Here is an 18,498-nt window from a genome sequence, read left to right on the forward strand (position 1 = left end):
AGTATGAAAGTTGATTATTTCCCACTCTTCTGTGCGAACGAAGTAGGTGACTCTTGTCTTTAGTGCTTAGCTTGTGGTTATGAGCTTTCTCGTGTTTTGTTACTGTCCACACCCCATTACCATCTACATCAAACTGAATATATGCGCCACACCCTGACCTTAAATCAATCTTTGAATACGCCTTAACACCACTGTTTTTCTTGGACTTACTACCAGCCTTAGAGCACAAAAATGTCTTCATCTTAACATTTTCATCAAATCTCTAAAGCATATTTATAGAAGTATGTTACAGATTCACACACTTGTAGAAACCTCCACATTCACACATTTCAGGGGCAATATGTTTAGCAATTATATCAACACTATTATGCATTCACACATTCAAAACTATATATTCACAGGTCCTATACTCTATATTCACACATCAAACACTATTACACACAACTACACATAAATCGTAAATCAATATGAATCACTAATTTTACTCTAAAAAACAATTAAAAAAAACCTGGAATTGAAGTAGAATCCTCAACATTTATACGGCCTTGATCATTGCTTGTTGAGACAACAACTAAATCTGCATTCACTACAAATAAAACAGAGTATCAGGAAACAGTGTGAATCTATAGTTCTAAATGTGTGAATCTAGCACTATGTATCTGTGAATGTAGAGTTGTATAAGTGTGAATCTAAAACTCAAATACATGGTTACACAATCAATCTAACCATAAATCCTAAATTCGAAAAAAACAAACATAAATCTATACAATTCATCAAACATGAATCCAAACTTAAAACCTGCAATCGAAGATGAGCCATCAACGTGTAAACTTAGTTGATCTACTGCCTCTGCCATCACTGCAAATATAAAAAATAAAACAGAGTATCAGGAAACAGTGTGAATGTAGTGTTCTAAATGTGTGAATCTATCACTATGTAACTGTGAATGTAGAACTGTATAAGTGTGAATCTAAAATCAAATACATGGTTACACAATCAATCTAACCACAAATCCTAAATTCGAAAAAAACAAACATAAATCTATACAATTCATCAAACATGAATCCAAACTTAAAACCTGCAATCGAAGATGAGCCATCAACGTGTAAACTTAGTTGATCTACTGCCTCTGTCATCATTGAAGAAGAATTGCAAAGAAGAATTACGATGGTGAATCGAAAGAATTTCGCGATGATGAATCGGAGGAGATCGGCGATGATGAATCGAACGAGAATTGCGATGATGAATGAGTGAAGAATTGTTTTGCGATGATGGTGAATGACTGGAGAACTGCAATGATGAATCGAACGAGGAAAGCGCCAATTGTTTTGCGAGAACCGGACAACCGCCTGCTGTTCCCAAGCTCCGTTAACGGCGTTAATTAACAATTTTTTTTAAAAAAAACGCATAAAACGACGTCGTTTTGGGCCCAGGTGCACCTTGCAAGGTGCACCTAGGTCCACGGCATAATTTGCGGTATTATTATTGCTCTTCTTTGTCACCCCCGGGTCCCATGGCAGAATATTTGAATCTCAAAATAGTTGAAAAGACTGTTTTATACTAGAAAAATTAGAATTTTGATTAGGTTAGAATGGTGGAAATTGTAAAACTTTCAGCAATGATGTACGGAGTAAAATATAGTAAGTCCTCATGCAAGATTTTGTGCAAGCAGTTGATGTTAGGCAAGTTAGAATTGTTTATTGTTTTTTTTTTTTAACTGATAACTATGGACAACTTAAATTTATTTACCATTTAATCGTTTGACAGTCACAAAACAAGCTTCATCTAAAATACACGTTCAGTTAAGGATCGGGACTTTGAAGGAATCCTTAGAAAACCCATTTTCTATTTTAATTTTCTGTCCTTTAGCATGCATCAACAAGCTAAGAAGTGGAAATGGAGTTTCTTTTCATCTGTTCTAACACGCTGTGTTCAACAAAGCTCTAAAACGAAACAACAGTACACATTATATACATCTCAAGTGCGTACAAATTTTTCTGAACTAATGTTTGATTCTGAGGTGATCTGATCGATCTGTTACTTGGTGGGTACAGAAATTGGGCCATTTGTGAGCTTCATGTTCATGGCGTGTTGGTGGATCAAATCTTGAATCTTCGCAAACGCAACTAAGAATTCTGCAGCATCTGTTGGGCTTAGCACCTTCTTGACCGCCATGTCCATGGCTTTCAACCTCAGATTTTGTGCCTTAGTCAGTACCTGATGAACCTTCCGAAACTCGGTGTAAACACAGGCTAATGCGTCTCCATCTTTCTTATTCTTCTTCTTCTTCTTGGTTATACCGAAAGGGAGATGGAAGATGCAGTTTGCTTGGATCTCTGCCATTTCCTCGTCGATCACGGCCTCCTCCACGCGCAGCTCGTTGATCAGCTGCTTCATAACCGTTTTGACCCAGTCAGAGTCGGCGGCGAGGGAAGTCGAGAACGAAGACGAGGAATTGATGAGGGAGTGGAGGAGGACAGGGATTGTGGACGGCCGCCAATCGCCGTACCATGACAGCGCCGCTAGTTCCTGCGGCGGCGCCCATTTCGGCGTTAAGAGATGCGCGATGTCCTTGAGCTTCGTTGGGATCATGGCCTGATTGTATTGCGCGTGGAAGCGATTCAGTTGCTCTTCAATCACTTCTTCAACCGCCCATCTCGTCTTCAGCTGCTTCTCTAGCCTCTCTGCTCTGTTCATCTTCTCTTTCCTCCATTGCTCGCCGGAAAACTCTTCGCCTGAAAAGAAAATCCCCAAGAACCATGAATTTTTTCTTTTTCTCTCACATTTTCCATCAATACTCAATCCATGGTTAAAGAAACAGAGCAAAAAGTAGAGAAAATTTTTACATCTTTTGTAGGTTTGTCGTTTCTTGATTGTCATGCAAGTCACCGGCGCCGCTGCAATCCCACTGAACCCGTCTTCTTCTTCTTCGTTTTTATCGGATTCATGTTCCACTGCTTTTCCTTTGTTCTTGAAATTCCTGGAAGAATGCGTATACATTTTCTGAGAAAAGACTTACTTGGAAATTTGAAAACAGAAGAAAGTAATAATAATAAGAAGAATAAGAGAAAATTTTACACCTCTTCATTCTTCAGTTTTCTTGCTTTTGTCTCTCTATGGTAACTGTAATTATGAACTAACAGTATATATAGAGGAACTGGTTTGGCAGTCTGGGTACTGGTACGGTAATAGCTCGATTCTAAATTAGTCTGAGTTTAATGTGATTATTGATTCGGAGATTCGAGGGTCATGGAAAAATAACATAACATATATTGTGGCAGGGACTAAAGGTTCTTGAAAGTAACTATTCATTCTATAATTTTCAAAGAAGACAAGCATATACATTCACAGTTTTCAGACCAGAAAGTTGAGCACTTTCATAAGCTGGATACCATTGCTTCATCTAAAAATTTATACAATCTTGAGAACGACCGTACATGTTACCTAGCAGCAACAGTTCCATCTTTAAAGAGGATGTTTGCCACTGGAGGTGGAAGCCATGGCGAATTTCCACTGCCCTCAGCATCTCGAGGGCGGCCATCGCTGGGAATCTGTTTCTTCTTGGTGGACTTCTTCAGTTTTGCGCTGATGTTTTTTCCGACAAAGATACCGAGCTTCACTGTCATGAATAAGCTGAATGTGATTGCTAATGGTCGGACAGCCCAGTGGAAATCCTCGACGTGCTGGTATTTTTCCAGGAGACCTGGGCATGTATCGAAAGAGACGACCTCCACTTCGTCTGGATCGGCCAAGAAGATGTTAGGTTTATTTCCAAGCACAAATCTGCCTGGAAACCCAACGAGAAGGCAACCATTGGGAAGTATCTGTGATATTTTCCCGGTAGCCCATGCCCCTCCACCTTTCTGAGGCCAGTCAAAACGTGGAGCTAGCACGCTTTCTCTCAATCTGACAAACTGCCCCACACTAAGTGGCTCTGCCATTTGGAGCTCCGAAGCACGTCCTTTCCACAATGTTTCTAAACCTAGAAAACCAACAGTAGCAATTCCATCTCGCTGTATGGAGTGCAGAATACCCACCGCTGAGTGCTTCTTATTTTCCTTGTTCAAGCGTACCCAATCTCCAGCAGCCAACCCATCTGTGACCCTCTCTAGAGTTGATACACTTACCCTTAAAGGGCTTCCCAAAGTGGGGAGTCGCACCAGGACAAATCCATCTCGATCGGTGTCCTTCTCTAGACCAACTATACTTCCTTCCATCACAGCCATATTTTGAGGCTTGCACGAGTTGCATCCCTTTCTTGAGCGGACAGTATCACCCACTTGAAGATGATCCTTTGAGAGGAACCAAGTGGTATACCCACTGCTATTTGGTTTTTCTACAAGCAAGGTGCTCGCTGGGCCAATCCACTCACCTTCACTGTAAACAGCATTCTTGGAGCTGCAAATTTGAGTTCAAGCACTTTACACAACTTTCCAGGAAAACTAAATAGATTGCACATCTCATTTTCTGAAACTAGAATGCTTTTTTTTTCATACAAAATTCAGATTTTCACATCATATGCTCGGAAAAAATTTATAAGACATAGTGTAAACCTCCCCCCATCCAAATAAAAATATAAATAAATAAAAACAACAGACCCCTGAGATGCACATGCAGAATTTTCAGTAGTAGCATACTACATAATGCACATATAATACTCTATAATCATCAAACATATACTACTTAGAGTAGACCAGTTAACTATTTAACAATCTGTGACTCTGTCCATCTTAATCTTCTTATTATGTAGCTTCTCAGGTAAATGGTACTGTTACAAAAGAATTCCAATTCTAATCAAGATAAGCATATGCCACATAAGTTGAGAGGATAAACTTTCATCTAAGGTATGCGGTTCATCCAACATATTCACTACAGTAAGCTACAAAGTTAAGCTGCAGAGCCTGCAGCATCTATCTAGATAGAGGATTGATTTCATTAGAGCAGACAAAAATATTCAACTGAAATGTAAAATCATGCTATTCTTATAGGAATTCCAGGGAAGGAAGGGAAAAGAGAAAATGGATGGGAGTATGAGACCTTTCAAATGCTTGCAGAATATCCAGCATCAAAGGTCGATTGCGAAGATCATATTCAAAACAGCCACTGAGAACACTCTCAAGTGCAGGTGGGAGGCCACTTGGAAGCTGTGGCTTTTCTTGATTTATCACAACTGATTGAAATATTTCTTCAACAGATTTCCCAAACCAAGGCTGAACACCAGTTAACATCTCAACAATGCTGCAACCAAATCCCCAAGCATCAGTCTCATAGCTTATTGGACCTCTTACTTCAGGTTGCCATTGTTCGGGAGCCATGTAGTTTGGGGTTCCAAGTCTGAAAGCCAAATCTGAATCAGGTAGTTTAAAACCAAGAAGTAAATACGGGATCCCAAAATCGCCAAGGAAAGCTTGATCGCGTTCATTCAAAAGGAAATTAGTTGGCTTAAGGTTCAGAACAAGGATATCCATTGAGTGCATCTCTTGGATCCCTTTAGCCAATTCGATCCCATATCTGTAAGGCATTAGTATTCCGTCAGCATATATCAACTTCCACCATGAAAACTTCTATCTCTATGAACAATAATACATGCCATCACCTCAAAACATCAGATAAAGGAAGCTTTCCTCCTTTTAGTCTGGCAATTTGGTCACCTATCGACCCCTCGTAGAATTTCATCGCTATGCAGAGCTATCAAGAAACAGTAGGTAAATCAAGTATAAAAATAGGTATCAACAAGAAAACTTGAAACTTTTATACACCAAGTACAATTTCAGATGAGAAATTCACCTTTCCCGATATAACAGACATACCATGCAACCAGCAAACACCTTGCACTTGTTTGGACTTCAAATTCCTCCAAACCTCCTCAAACTTACTGGTAAAGTGCTTCACATGATCTTCACTTATAGGATACAACATCTTCACAGCCACTTCATGATACTCATCAAAATCAGCACCCGTCTGATGGTGTGTAGCTAACCAAACATCCCCAAAGTACCCACGCCCAATCCTGTGTTTCAGCTTTAGTGAAACAGGGTCGATATACGGACCGGGCAGCGCTGGGGTGGCGACAACAGTTCTAAGATGGTCGGGATCTCCTTCATAAAGCTCGTAATCAAAAGAAGCCACCGATGTGGCCGGTTTAATATCTTTATCCATGCCCCTTCTTTACTGATAAAACAAAGAAATAAGTTACTCCGTATTACATAAACAAGGAAGAAAAATTCATGAAATTAAAAATTGTTTTCACAAGCACACAATATCAAACAGTTATTATGCAGATAATCAATTCATAAACCTAGGTAGTTCATCAATCATCCCGTTTTATCACTTTTATGTACCAGAAAACTAGGAAAAAAAACATAAATTTCACACTATGTACGGAAAAATCGAAGCAAAAGATGATTACAGGTAGACGAAGAAGGGCAGAGAATCAAAGTATGCAGCTGCGAATTGAAAGTATAAATACAGGAGAAAGGAATTGAAGAAGTTGAGTAAAAGCAGAAGAGTTGGTTACCGTGAAGTATTGGAAGTGAAAAGTAGTGCGACGGCGAGGTAGAAGCCAGGGGAGTGGCGTTCACGGAGCGAGAAAGAGGTAGAAATGGACAAAAAAGGGGAAATTAATGTTTGAGCGAAAACACGGCAGCGAGGAAGAGTACAAAACGAATGCGATGCGGAGGATTCACGGCCGTCCACTTCTCCGGAGCTCGCCTTTGCCTTCACGCCGGTTCTCTTCTTCGCTAGTTTCTTCTTTTGACTTTTCTACGTACGTTAAAGGTGATCATTTATAATTTACTTTTTCTTTTCAATTATTACTTCCTAATTAATATGGAGTATTAACAATTTTTTTTTGAATAAAAAGTCTACTGAGTCTGTTACAATGTAGTATCTGTTCATAATTCTTTCTCAATCTACTGAAACACAAAGAGTCAACAGTTATCTCCACGAAGACTCAAACCCACTCTCATCATCTATGTAGAAGTGTAAACCATATATTTCATATAATTTTAAAAAATTGGAGCCACTAGTTTATAGAACTTTTATTTAATGGGATTGGTAATTTGGTATGTTTCAGTAATGAAATCATCGTGTCATATCACATATCATAGTCTAATTTTTAAGTGGACTGACATCCATTGAGCTATGATTGCCATTAGCTGAGTGTCCATTACAGCATCTCATCCAAATAGCTCACCATGCACACATTCAATTGTTATATTATGTATCATAATCCATATTTTGTAATGTGAATTCTAATTTAAAAGTTATGTATTTATTTTTATTTTTTATTTTTGAAAGGAAAAAGCTTAATTCATTAAATCAGAAGCAAAGACAATTTAACAAGGAAAATATGGGGGTGTCAAACCATTCAATTGTTATATTATGTATCATGATCCATTTTGTATTGTGAATTCTAATTTAAAAGTTATGTGTTTATAGTTAACATATTCTATATTTGTAGTTAACTGTTTATATACATATATATAAATTAAAGGCACATAACATGGTAACTACATACACATCAATTGTTAACTGCAAGTACATAATATGTTGATTGTTAAAAGGGAAAATGACATTTCCCCCCTATGTTATGTGCATATAGCACTTTTCCCCCATGTGTTATTTTATTTTATTTTTCGATTCTGAATCGTAACCGTAACCGTCCATACTATTTAAGTTCAATTGCTACAATGTTCGATTAGGTTCGTATCGAACCGTGATCTTCCATACATATTAGTAATAATTGGTTAGAGAATAAAAATAAATGAAATAGTTATTTCTAAAGTGCCATTTTTCCTTGTTAAAAATAGAGTAAAAGCGTCATTTAACATTGTTTATCCAATTTTAAGGAAAACATCACCATTTTATATTACTTCTTCTTCTTCCTCCAAGAAACACATTCTCAATTTCTTCTTTTCAAAACCCTAATTACTTTTTCGCACCAAAATTCATCTTCTTCAAGAAATCTCATGACCAATAATGTCATATTCTTCAAGTAGTAAAAGAAGGAGATATAATTTTGAAAATTCGATAGCCATTCGAGAGTGTTAATGTAGGAATGAGCTTGTTATTTAAACTTCATGGATGGAACGCAATCCTGGAATGAGGTTTTGACATTGTTCTGAATCATCAGAGAATATATTCTTTTTAATATTAATTTTGTTGGTTTAATTTTTTTTCGTTGAATTGTAATCTTTTTCATTATAATTTTTTGGCAAAAGGGTCAAATAATAGACCCATGTACTAATACTGATTGTTCATTCAACACCATGAACTAAAATATGGTCCATCTAAGTCAGTATACTCCTAATTATTTTTCATCTAACATTTTTAGCCTATTTCTAACAAGTAACCCATCTAATTTGTTGACATGGAAAAATAAAATAATAAAAAATGATGACATGTTATTTATATGAATGTTTTGGATGATTTTACCCTATTTCATTACTGAAGAAAATGATTTCTTGAAATGAAATAGGGTAGAAATCAAAGTTGTTATATAATGTTTTAATTACAGTGTACTGCACTACTGTGTATGTATAGTGAGATATTCAAAGTTGTTCGGCAATGAAATTCCATGAAAATCGATATATTAAAATTAAATATAATAACTTAAGATATTATATTGGGTAAATTTTATTATTTTTTAAAAAATAATTTAATTTTAATATATCAATTTTCATGGAATCTCATTGTCGAAGGACACTGAATACCCCGCTATACATACACAGAATACTCCACTATACATACACAGCACACTGTAGTTGAAATTTATATTGCAACTTTGATTTCTGCCATATTTCATTCCAAGAAATCATCCAAAAATACAATATCTTTAAGTTATTCAATTATCCAAAAATCCAAAAATATTAATTTATTTTTAAAATAAAATAAAATTTACCCAATACAATATCTTAAGTTATTATAAAAATAATTTAATTTTCATATATCGATTTCCATGAAATCTCATTGCCAAACGATAGTGAATACCCCGCTATACATAGACTCATGTAGTTAAAACTTTATATAACAATTTTGATTTCTACCCTATTTCATTGCAAGAAATTATTATTTTTTCATTAATGAAATATATTAGAAATCATCCAAAACATCCATATAAATAACATGTCATCATTTTTTCTAATTTTATTTTTCCATGTCATCAAATTAGATGGGTTACTTGTTAGAAATAGGCTAAAAATGCTACATGAAAAATAATTAGGAGTATAATGACCTAGATGGACCATATTTTAATTCATCGTGCTAGATGAACAATCAATGGTAGTACATGGGTCTATTTGACCCTTTTGCCTAATTTTTTTGACCAATTCTCTTCTCTCTCCTTCTACCATTTTTGCCAACTCATTTCTACCTCTTCACTCTCGCAACTTCTTTTACCATGCTCTTTTTTTCTTCGACAACCAGAAGATGCCTTTGCAAATACTATATATGGCGACGTGGATAGCTGTAGCACAAGCTACGAATATCTCCCAATTCTTCACTCCCAAATCAGTTCCTACTACAAACCAAGCCGCCAACTTCATCAAGCGACGGTCTTGTCTGCGACAACTATAATATTCTTCTATCCTATCTTTTTAACCCTTTCTTCGTGTGAATATTTAACCTGATTTTATTAGGGAAAATTAATTATAATTTCGAAAATTAAGAAATTGAGAATGAGTTTCTAGGAGGAAGAAGTAGTATGAAATGGTGATGTTTCGTTTTAAAATTGGATAAACAATGTTAAAGGACGCTTTTACCCTTATTTTTCATGGCCTAAAAGGCTGAAAGTAACGGAAAGACCTCCAACAAGTTGAAATTCAAAAGTCGGAGGGCTACAAATGGTCAATTTGAAAGTTTTAAGAGTAAACGTGAGAAAATCACCATATTCGGAAGACTCCAGATGGCATTAACTCTGAAAAAGTTCATCTATGCTCTACAAATAATGAACCTCATCTGCATAAAAAATGAGTCTAGAATATACATGCCTAAATAATCAACATTCAATCAGTTTGTACATGCTTAAATAATGAATCATATACACACAAGTAGTGAACCTTATGCATATAAATAATGAATCATCATATTGTTTTCATACTATTTTGGCTAAAGTGTCATCTAGCACCACGAACTATATTCGATTATTCATGCCGCACCTTGAACTTTCATATCGTATATATTAAGCCACAATCCAACAAAAAATTTTCGCCTAGAACTTTTAGCAGGCTTCCCTATTTTCCTGCTGACATGGCGTTTGATGTGGCATTTCTCTTAACCTTATATTGTCCATGTAAGCGTTTACATATTTAAAATTACAAAAAAAAAACCAAAATTATTATATTAAAATAACCAGAATTTTTTTCTCTTTATTTTTATAATGTATACTTTTCAATTTTGCAATTCCAATATTTCAATTTTATTTTTTTCAGAATTTATATTTTTTTACTAATTTTTTGTTTAGTATTTTTTTTCAATTTTCCAAATTTATAGAAATGCTTTGTTTTTTTTGGTCGTCGGTTTTTGTTTTTGTTTTTTGTTTTTTTTATTTATTTTTATTTTTAATATGTAAATGCTTACATGGACAACATAAGGTTAAAAGAAATGCACATCAGTTGGAAATCTGCGCCATGTCAGCAGGAAGACAGGGAAACCTGCTAAAAGGTCTAGGTGAATTTATTTTTTTGGTTTGTGGCTCGATATATACGATATGAAAGTTCAGGGCGCGGCATGAATAATTAGATATAGTTCATGGTAAAAGATGACACTTTAGCCTACTATTTTATACACATTCAAATAATAAACCTTACATATAAATATAATGTACCATATGCATATAAAATAATATACTCTCATAGAAATAATGTACCTTATGCATGTTCCACTTAATAAGCATTGCACACATTTCTTCTCGCTACTTTATGGTGTCACGAAAAACACTCCAATCGTTACAAAATATAATTGTCGTGTAGTGTATTGTAGAGCCATTGACCAAAATAGGAAAACAAGGAGGAAAAAATATCTATTTTGCGTACCTCCGAGCTATTGCTACTTTTGATTCATCAACTATTATTTATTTTTTATATTTAGCCCATAATTATTAATTTTGTCAAATTTAGTGCAGAAGTATATTTTTATAGTCACATTTAGGATTGATGACCAAAAATTTGACAACTACATGCCAAAAAATATAAAATTTTCTCTAATGCGTGCATGGTTGCTACATGGGAACTATCATTTATTCAAATATAAGCTGACAATACTATTACTAAAAAATTTCCTTGAAGCAATCTTGGAGGAAAGAAAATTTATAATTTTCGATAAATGATTGCTATAGATTTGGCTATGAGGACTAAATGTGACAACAAAGTACACTTGTATATCTAATACGACAAAATTAATTGTTTGAGATCAAATGTGGAAAGTGAATAATATTTAGATTAAGGATAAAAAAAAAACAACAATAGCTCATATTCTCCCATTAAAATTTATACAATTATAATAATAAATTACTGAGTAATTTTAATTATAGTTAATTTAAATGATCATTTCAATAGTAATTAGTGCGATTGTAACAATCACTATCCTAATCACTCCAAGTCTCCAACTGTTCTTCAATTCTAGCCAACCTTGCCTGCATTGCCTCAAAAAGATAACTTAAATGAGTATTTTAATACTGTACTAATTAGTGCAATTATGATACTCATTGTTTTAACTTTTAAGGTGTAAAACTGTAAATATCCCTGAAATTCTATCCCTTGCAAGCTTACATAAAGAGAGAGAACAATATTTTAAATCTTTTTTTTTTAAGCTGACCTGGATGGCAAGCAATCATTGTTGCATGGACCATGGTCCACACAGCTGTGTGGACCAAAAATTAAAAGTACATTATTTTTGTACAAAAGGTATATTATTTTTATACTGTACGTACATTATTTTAGGATACATTATTTTTATACTGAAGGTACATTATTTGATATATACTATCAAATAATGTACCTACCGTACAAAAATAATGTACCTTCAGTACAAAAATAATGTACTTTTTATTTTTGGTCCACACAGCTGTGTGGACCATGGTCCATGCAATAATTTGCCGATGGCAAGCTTGCGGATCCCTACGGCAGCTTTTGTCCTTTTATTTTTATTTTGGTTTGCTTGTCATTTTTTTTTTTGAGTACTACTGACTCTGTTACAATGTAGTATCTGTAGATAGTTAACCGGGACACCGGATGCCACTTGACCACAAGGTCTTTGGCTTTGTTTGTCAATTTAAATTTTTTTATTTCTTTATTTATTTTATTTACAGAGTATTTGTTTTGTTTCATTATTTTGTACCTTTTTTATTTTTTATTCTTTATTTATTTTGTATTTTTTAAATTTTAATTATATTTTTTATTTTAAATAATTATTTCTTTATTTTTATTATGTATTAATGTATCCATGCCGGAAAATACCAAAGGAGACTTCATTCAAATAATTTTTTAATTAAAATACGAATAATTTTTTTAACTAAAAATAATTATATAAATAATATTTCATTTTCTTTATTTTAATATTTTATTATAATTATATATTGATACAAAATAATAATTGTAGAGTAAATTAAAATTTATTGATAAATGATAATAAATTTTTTAATATGATGTGAAAGTGTGACCATTTTTGAAAGTGAAAGAGTATTGTGGATATAAATTTAACCTAACTATTTCAGTCAATCTTTCTACTCGTCTGATTTTTTGTGCATTAAAAAAGTTATTTTGAATGAGTATTTCAATAGTAATAAGTGTTGATGGATCAATAGTACGAGTACTCAGTGAGCACCGCCCTGCAGGTGATCAGCCACAGTGTTGGGGACAAATCGGGAAACTGTCAAGTGCGGGGAATATTCAAAAATTGGTGGATCATTGCCAAATCCAAACTAGTTTCCTTATACACTTTTAAGAAGGGAGATCTCACATTTTATGAAAGAAATCTAAGCTTGATTTATGAAAGATTCATCAACTAAATTTGTAAACCTTTTTTCCTTTCTCTTCTTTGGGCCTTCTGTGTTAGGCTGTGTATCAATACCCCGAGGCACACCGATTTTTTTTATGAGTACTATTGACTCTGTTACAATGTAGTATCTGTTCATAATTATTTTCTCAACCAAATGAAGCACAAAGAGGCTTGAACCCATTCCTCTCATGTGGGGTACAATCGGGTGCCACTAGACCATATTATCTTTGGCAATTGACCTATCAATTGATTAACTCGTAGTCGTGAAATCAATGTGTAAATGTGTAATTATGAAAAGCATTCTAATTAATCTTTTTACACGATATGCGAAAGATATCTTAAATGAGTAATGCAATTGTAACGCACCATTGTCCTAACCACCCTAATTGATCTTCCATCCAACCCCGCTTGCCAGATATCAAAAAGATACCTTGAGAAGCTTCATAATTTGGATTTTCCTTTTATCTCATTGATCAGAACATGTTTTGCAGGGAGAATTTCAATTATTTTTAAATCATTCTTCCTTTTCTCTCCTATCAACCTTGAAGTTGGGAAAAAAGGACAGACAAAAAAATACAAAAAAAAAAAAAAAAACATGAGGACTTGGATGGAGTGCAAGGAAAGAAAAGAGTAAAGAAAGAAGAGGCAGTAGAGAAATTTGAATCTTTCTCCTTATCAGGAAAGACCCAAACCTTTTTTTATTCTTTCCCTCTCAAAACTTCGATCGTAAGGTTCCCAGTTCAGTAACGTCCGGAAAAGGAATTCACTCAACAACTGGGGTTGCCGCTTTCGTTGCTCTGACTAGTTGGTGGGGAGAGAAAGAAATTAAAGATCGAACCTTTAAAGCAGACTAAAGTTCATGGCTTGATTTTTCATGCTGTTTTGAGGCTTATAGCTGAAGCTGAGTTCTGATCACTGCTCTTTTATTTACTTAAAAAATCCAATCTTTAATCTGTCTACAGAAAGAGAAAGTTGAGGGTTTTGATGGGTTTGTGCTCAAGTTTTTGCTTCCTTAAGGATCCTGATAGGTATGTGCTGCCAATTTTTCAATTTATGCATCCTTCCTGTTCCATCAGTTTGGGCTCAATTGATCCTGAGTTTCAGATTTTTTTGAGGGTTTTTGTTTGTTGATTTTTGTTGAAATTCAGAAAGCCCACTCTTCCATTTACTGAAAATGCACCATTCCTGTTTGGCTGCTTAGATGTTCTAGCAAAGACAGCATTTTGGGCTACCTAATTCTTATTTGCTGAGTTAATAATATTCGGTTCTGGTTTGAATGTGTTCACTGTTCAGTTTGTAAAGGTGCCAATGTTTGTTCATAAATTTAATGAAAGAAAGCTGTTACTGATAATCAACTGGAGAGTTTTCATAACAAAGAAACTTGAGTATCACTGTTTCACACTACAGATATCAGCTATGAGGAGGGAATGAATGCCAATTAACAGTACAAGGGGTCCTGTTTATTAATTTTTGGAATGTTGCAGGAAGGAGAAATCGAAGAAGCAATCGATATGGAGGGTTTTTTCTCTGAAGGAGTTGCACGCGGCTACAAACAATTTTAACTATGATAACAAGCTTGAAGAGGATGGGTTTGGGAGTGTTTATTGGGGTCAGCTCTGGGATGGATCACAAGTAATTATGAACAACTTCTCCCATTGTTTTTGCTTTTGAAAGTGTTCTGTTATGCTTTATAGTATTTGCTGTCTGAATTTGATCTTATTTGCATTATAAGTTGAACCAAAGCCAGATAAATGATTGTCATATCACTTATTAAAGCACTTCCAGCTTCATTAATCATCATGGCTGAAAGGTAATTAGGGAATTATTTGGTCTAAGATTTCTGTTAGATTACTTAACTTTAAACTCACTCAAAGAATATGCTTGTGAAGTTCTGTTTGACTCTATATTTTCATCATAATTGTCACAGCAAGGGATGAGTGTACTCTATTCTTATACTAGATTTGGTTCTGGCTTCTTCATAGCAAATTTAGTGTTTATCTGCAAAATCTTTGGAAGTTTTTAATCATTGCTTCACAGCAACATTATCTACCTGTTTTCATTCTGTTTGTGCTTTTAACTCTGACTTCAATGAAAAGTTTCCTGCAAAGATACCAAGAAATGGGCTTAGGTAGTGCTCTTTCTCATGATGATATTTATCCAGATTGCAGTCAAAAGGCTAAAGGAGTGGAGCAACACAGAAGAGGTGGAATTTGCTGCTGAAGTTGAAATACTAGCTCGAGCACGCCACAAAAATCTTCTGGCTTTGCGTGGCTATTGTTCTGAGGGGCAAGAACATCTGCTTGTTTATGATTATGTGCCAAATTTTAGCTTACTGTCTCATCTTCATGGGCAGTATTCAGCTGACACCCTTCTTGATTGGAAGAAGCGGATAAGCATTGCTGTTGGCTCTGCTGAGGGAATCGCGTAAGTTTCAAAGCACCATTCCACCATTTTTTGTTTTGGTATGTTAAGTCCTTGCTAATAGAACACACTTATTATGAACTACAGCTATTTACATCACCATGCAACCCCATATATTATACATGGAGACATCAAAGCAGGCAACGTGTTACTAGATTCTAACTTCCAAGCTCAAGTTGCTGGTTTTGGGATTGCAAAGTTCTTCCCTGATGATGCAACGCGTGTGACCACCAGATCAAAGGGCACGCTTGGTTATCTTGCACCGGAATATGTAATGTTAGGAAAAGAATCAAAGAGTTGTGATGTTTACAGCTTTGGGATTCTTTTGCTAGAGCTTGCTAGTGGCAAGAAGCCAATAAAAAAGGTGAGTTCAAGTAAGAATTGGACAATCACAGATTGGGCACTACCATTGGCATGTGAGGGAAAATTCAGTGAACTTGCAGATCCAACACTTAATGGAAACTATGTGGAAGAAGAACTAAAAAGAATTGTCTATGTAGCTCTCATATGTGCTCAGAATCAACCTGAGAAGAGACCAACGATGCTCGAGGTCGTTGAACTCCTCAAAGGAGAATCAAAACAGAAGCTTGCTGCTCTAGAGAATGATGAAATGTTTAAAAATCTCAAAGCTGCAACCCATAAAGATGGATCTGCACATGAAGACAACCAAGAGTTTATCTCAGAGAAACAAGTATTGGAGCCTGAAATTGGCTCTGAATTGAACTGATACTAAATTGCCTGCATATTTTGATACATAAACTTGGTATAGGAATGCTTCTTAGTCTTTTACTAGAAGACATTTACATTGATAGAATGCTTCAGTTGCTAGCTTGTGGAACTGAAATGATCATTTGAGTTTGTTGTGAGGTGTGGATATTTGTGTTATTTTTGGATGAAAAGGGAAACCCGCAGGCACTACCTGAGAGTGTGTACTGGGTAAACCCTGCCTTGTGACCCTAACCGGCAAAGGATCACAAGGTTGCCAATAGCTTACCGGCTCAAACCAAGAAGTAAGCCGCTTTCACTGGGAGTGGAACTTGGAACCTTATAATAACCAAGCCAACAGTATGACAAACTTGGCTTGGTTGCCCCCATATATTGTATTATCTTTGTTGAATACAATTGATTAGGCTGCATAGCCCAATGTGTCTTCAGCTGTATATGATATATAACTCTACATTTAGGCAGTGAATAAGAACTCAGATTCTATTTAATATTCATTCTACTATGGGTTACAAAGGCTCTTAACTATGAAAATTTAGCTGTACAGAAATGAATTCAGTGTTTAAAGGAAGTATACAGCTAGGAGAAGACAGCTAAGAGGTGATAATTCCTTTACTGTTCCACCTGATTTCACACTTGATCTCAACATGCTTTCATCCACTGCAGAAATATGTTCCACTGTTCTTGCTGGTTCAGTGGCTTGGCTCCCACAATGGCCGATGCCCGAATCCGAGATGGCCTCGAGATCATCCCCAAGCCCAGTTTTGGCATCATAGCAGAGCCCTGAGTTGTTGGAAAGCTTCAACTTTCTTCTCATCCTCCAAACCATTTCTCTTTTGAATGGCACAACTCCTGTGAGTTGATTATTGTCCAATCTTAGCTCACTCAGGCCATCTAGCTCCCCAAAACTTGCAGGAATTGAACCGTTAAACTGGTTCCCATCCAGGTGGAGGACCCGGATTTTGGGTAACTTGGCTAGTGATTCTGGAATTGAACCTTGGAGGTTCATGTTCGACAATGCTAAGATCATCAGATCCTTAAAACCATCGAAAAAAATGTGTTCTGGCAGTGTATCCGACAACATGGGATTGCCACTGAGAAGCAAAGCCTGCAGAAAATCCAAGTTCTTGAGAGTGGTGGGAATCGGACCCGTGATACTATTGTAGCTCAAGTCCATTAGTATTATGTTCTTGAGGGCGTCAATGGAGTCCGGAATCCGGCCGGAGAGACGGTTCCGGCTCAAATCCATCTTTATGAGAGAGTGGGAGTTAATGAGAGCGGTTGGGATTGAACCCACAAGATGGTTTTGGTTAAGGTCAAGAATTTGTAACAGAGGAAATGTTAGATTGGGGATTGAACCGGCCAGTTTGTTTCTGCTCAAGTCCAACGACCTTAAACCGGAAATCCTGCTCAGGGAAACCGGTATTGAACCGTTGAGATTGTTTCCATGGAAATCAAGAACCCTCAGACGCGTTAAGTTCCCCAGTTGATTAGGGATGGAGCCGACATGGGCGTTTTCCCTTAGAACAAGTGTCTGGAGAGTCTGGCCGAGTTGGGCGAGAAACGGGGGAATTGGTTGGGGATTGTCGGTGAAACAACGGTAGAAGAACAAGGTCCGTAAATGCAGGAGCTTAGTGACGGCGGGGGAAATGAAGGGGCGGGCAGTGTCGCAGGTCGGAAACGCCGTGTCGTCCGACAAAGCCCCGAACGAAAGCGAGACAACGTGGTACACATTGGCCTTGTCGGGCATGCATTCAATCCCGTGCCATCGCCCCCGACAAACGTCGGGAATCTCAGTCGCCCAATCATTCCCGGTGGCTCTCATAACCTCGTACACCGCCTCTTGCTCGCGCGGGTCCGTGCGTGCGTGATCGTTATTCAAGGAATATGCAGTCTGCGGAGCGTCCACTAAGCCGGAATCCGACACGATCACGGTGAAGCACTGCCCAAAAGGGACGAATATTAGAGACACCAGAAGTGTAGTCTCAATCAGGGTCGAATAAAAAACGGCCATTTTCGAACAGTAAAACGTTGTTTGTCACTTTTGGTGTTATGTTACTGGGAGCTGAGATTTATATAACATACATAGCCAATGGGATTCTGCCTTTATGGCGGCCTCAACACTTGAGGTTGGTTGGGTAGGTGATGAATGGCAGGCAAATTCAGAGTGGGTATAGAAATTAAAGTTGGCTAATTATGAACTCACGAGGAATGAGAGGGGATAGAATAAATACTGATTTTTATAGCATTAATGTCACTCACGGGGTTTAACTCTGCTTCAGCATCTTATGTTAGTCACGACTTTTTTTTTTTTTTTTTTTTTAAATATAATTTTCATTGGAGGGGGGGGGGGGGGGG

At 36.2% G+C, this 18,498-nt stretch overlaps 3 protein-coding genes across 5 annotated transcripts; 1 reads left to right on the forward strand and 2 right to left on the reverse strand.

Annotated features, from left to right (window-relative positions):
- Positions 1-1,829: 1,829 nt before the first annotated feature.
- Positions 1,830-6,750, reverse strand: LOC116009978. Of its 3 annotated transcripts, none has more exons than XM_031249206.1 (7): positions 6,518-6,750; positions 5,788-6,171; positions 5,597-5,688; positions 5,038-5,511; positions 3,445-4,398; positions 2,847-2,980; positions 1,830-2,735 (listed from the first exon to the last, which is right to left on the reverse strand). In XM_031249206.1, the coding sequence occupies exons 2-7, from the start codon at positions 6,157-6,159 to the stop codon at positions 2,038-2,040; spliced, it is 2,724 nt and encodes a 907-aa protein (XP_031105066.1). In that variant the 5' UTR covers positions 6,160-6,171; positions 6,518-6,750; the 3' UTR covers positions 1,830-2,037. The 3 variants fall into 3 exon arrangements, with proteins under 3 accessions (XP_031105066.1, XP_031105067.1, XP_031105068.1); XM_031249207.1 differs by lacking the exon at positions 6,518-6,750 and adding an exon at positions 6,410-6,509; XM_031249208.1 differs by lacking the exon at positions 6,518-6,750 and having other exon boundaries at positions 5,811-5,928.
- A 6,714-nt stretch (positions 6,751-13,464) lies between these two features.
- On the forward strand, positions 13,465-16,555 carry LOC116010414 (PTI1-like tyrosine-protein kinase At3g15890). The gene is made up of 4 exons (XM_031249811.1): positions 13,465-14,024; positions 14,481-14,628; positions 15,158-15,420; positions 15,505-16,555. The coding sequence occupies exons 1-4, from the start codon at positions 13,981-13,983 to the stop codon at positions 16,142-16,144; spliced, it is 1,095 nt and encodes a 364-aa protein (XP_031105671.1). The 5' UTR covers positions 13,465-13,980; the 3' UTR covers positions 16,145-16,555.
- A 129-nt stretch (positions 16,556-16,684) lies between these two features.
- LOC116010413 (protein TOO MANY MOUTHS) lies at positions 16,685-18,168 on the reverse strand. The gene has a single exon (XM_031249810.1). It carries the CDS (start codon positions 18,152-18,154, stop codon positions 16,703-16,705), a length of 1,452 nt encoding a protein of 483 aa, XP_031105670.1. The 5' UTR covers positions 18,155-18,168; the 3' UTR covers positions 16,685-16,702.
- Between the last annotated feature and the right edge of the window lie 330 nt (positions 18,169-18,498).

Source organism: Ipomoea triloba, chromosome 2 (genome assembly GCF_003576645.1).
Source record: "Ipomoea triloba cultivar NCNSP0323 chromosome 2, ASM357664v1".
In the NCBI taxonomy this organism is placed as follows: domain Eukaryota; kingdom Viridiplantae; phylum Streptophyta; class Magnoliopsida; order Solanales; family Convolvulaceae; genus Ipomoea; species Ipomoea triloba.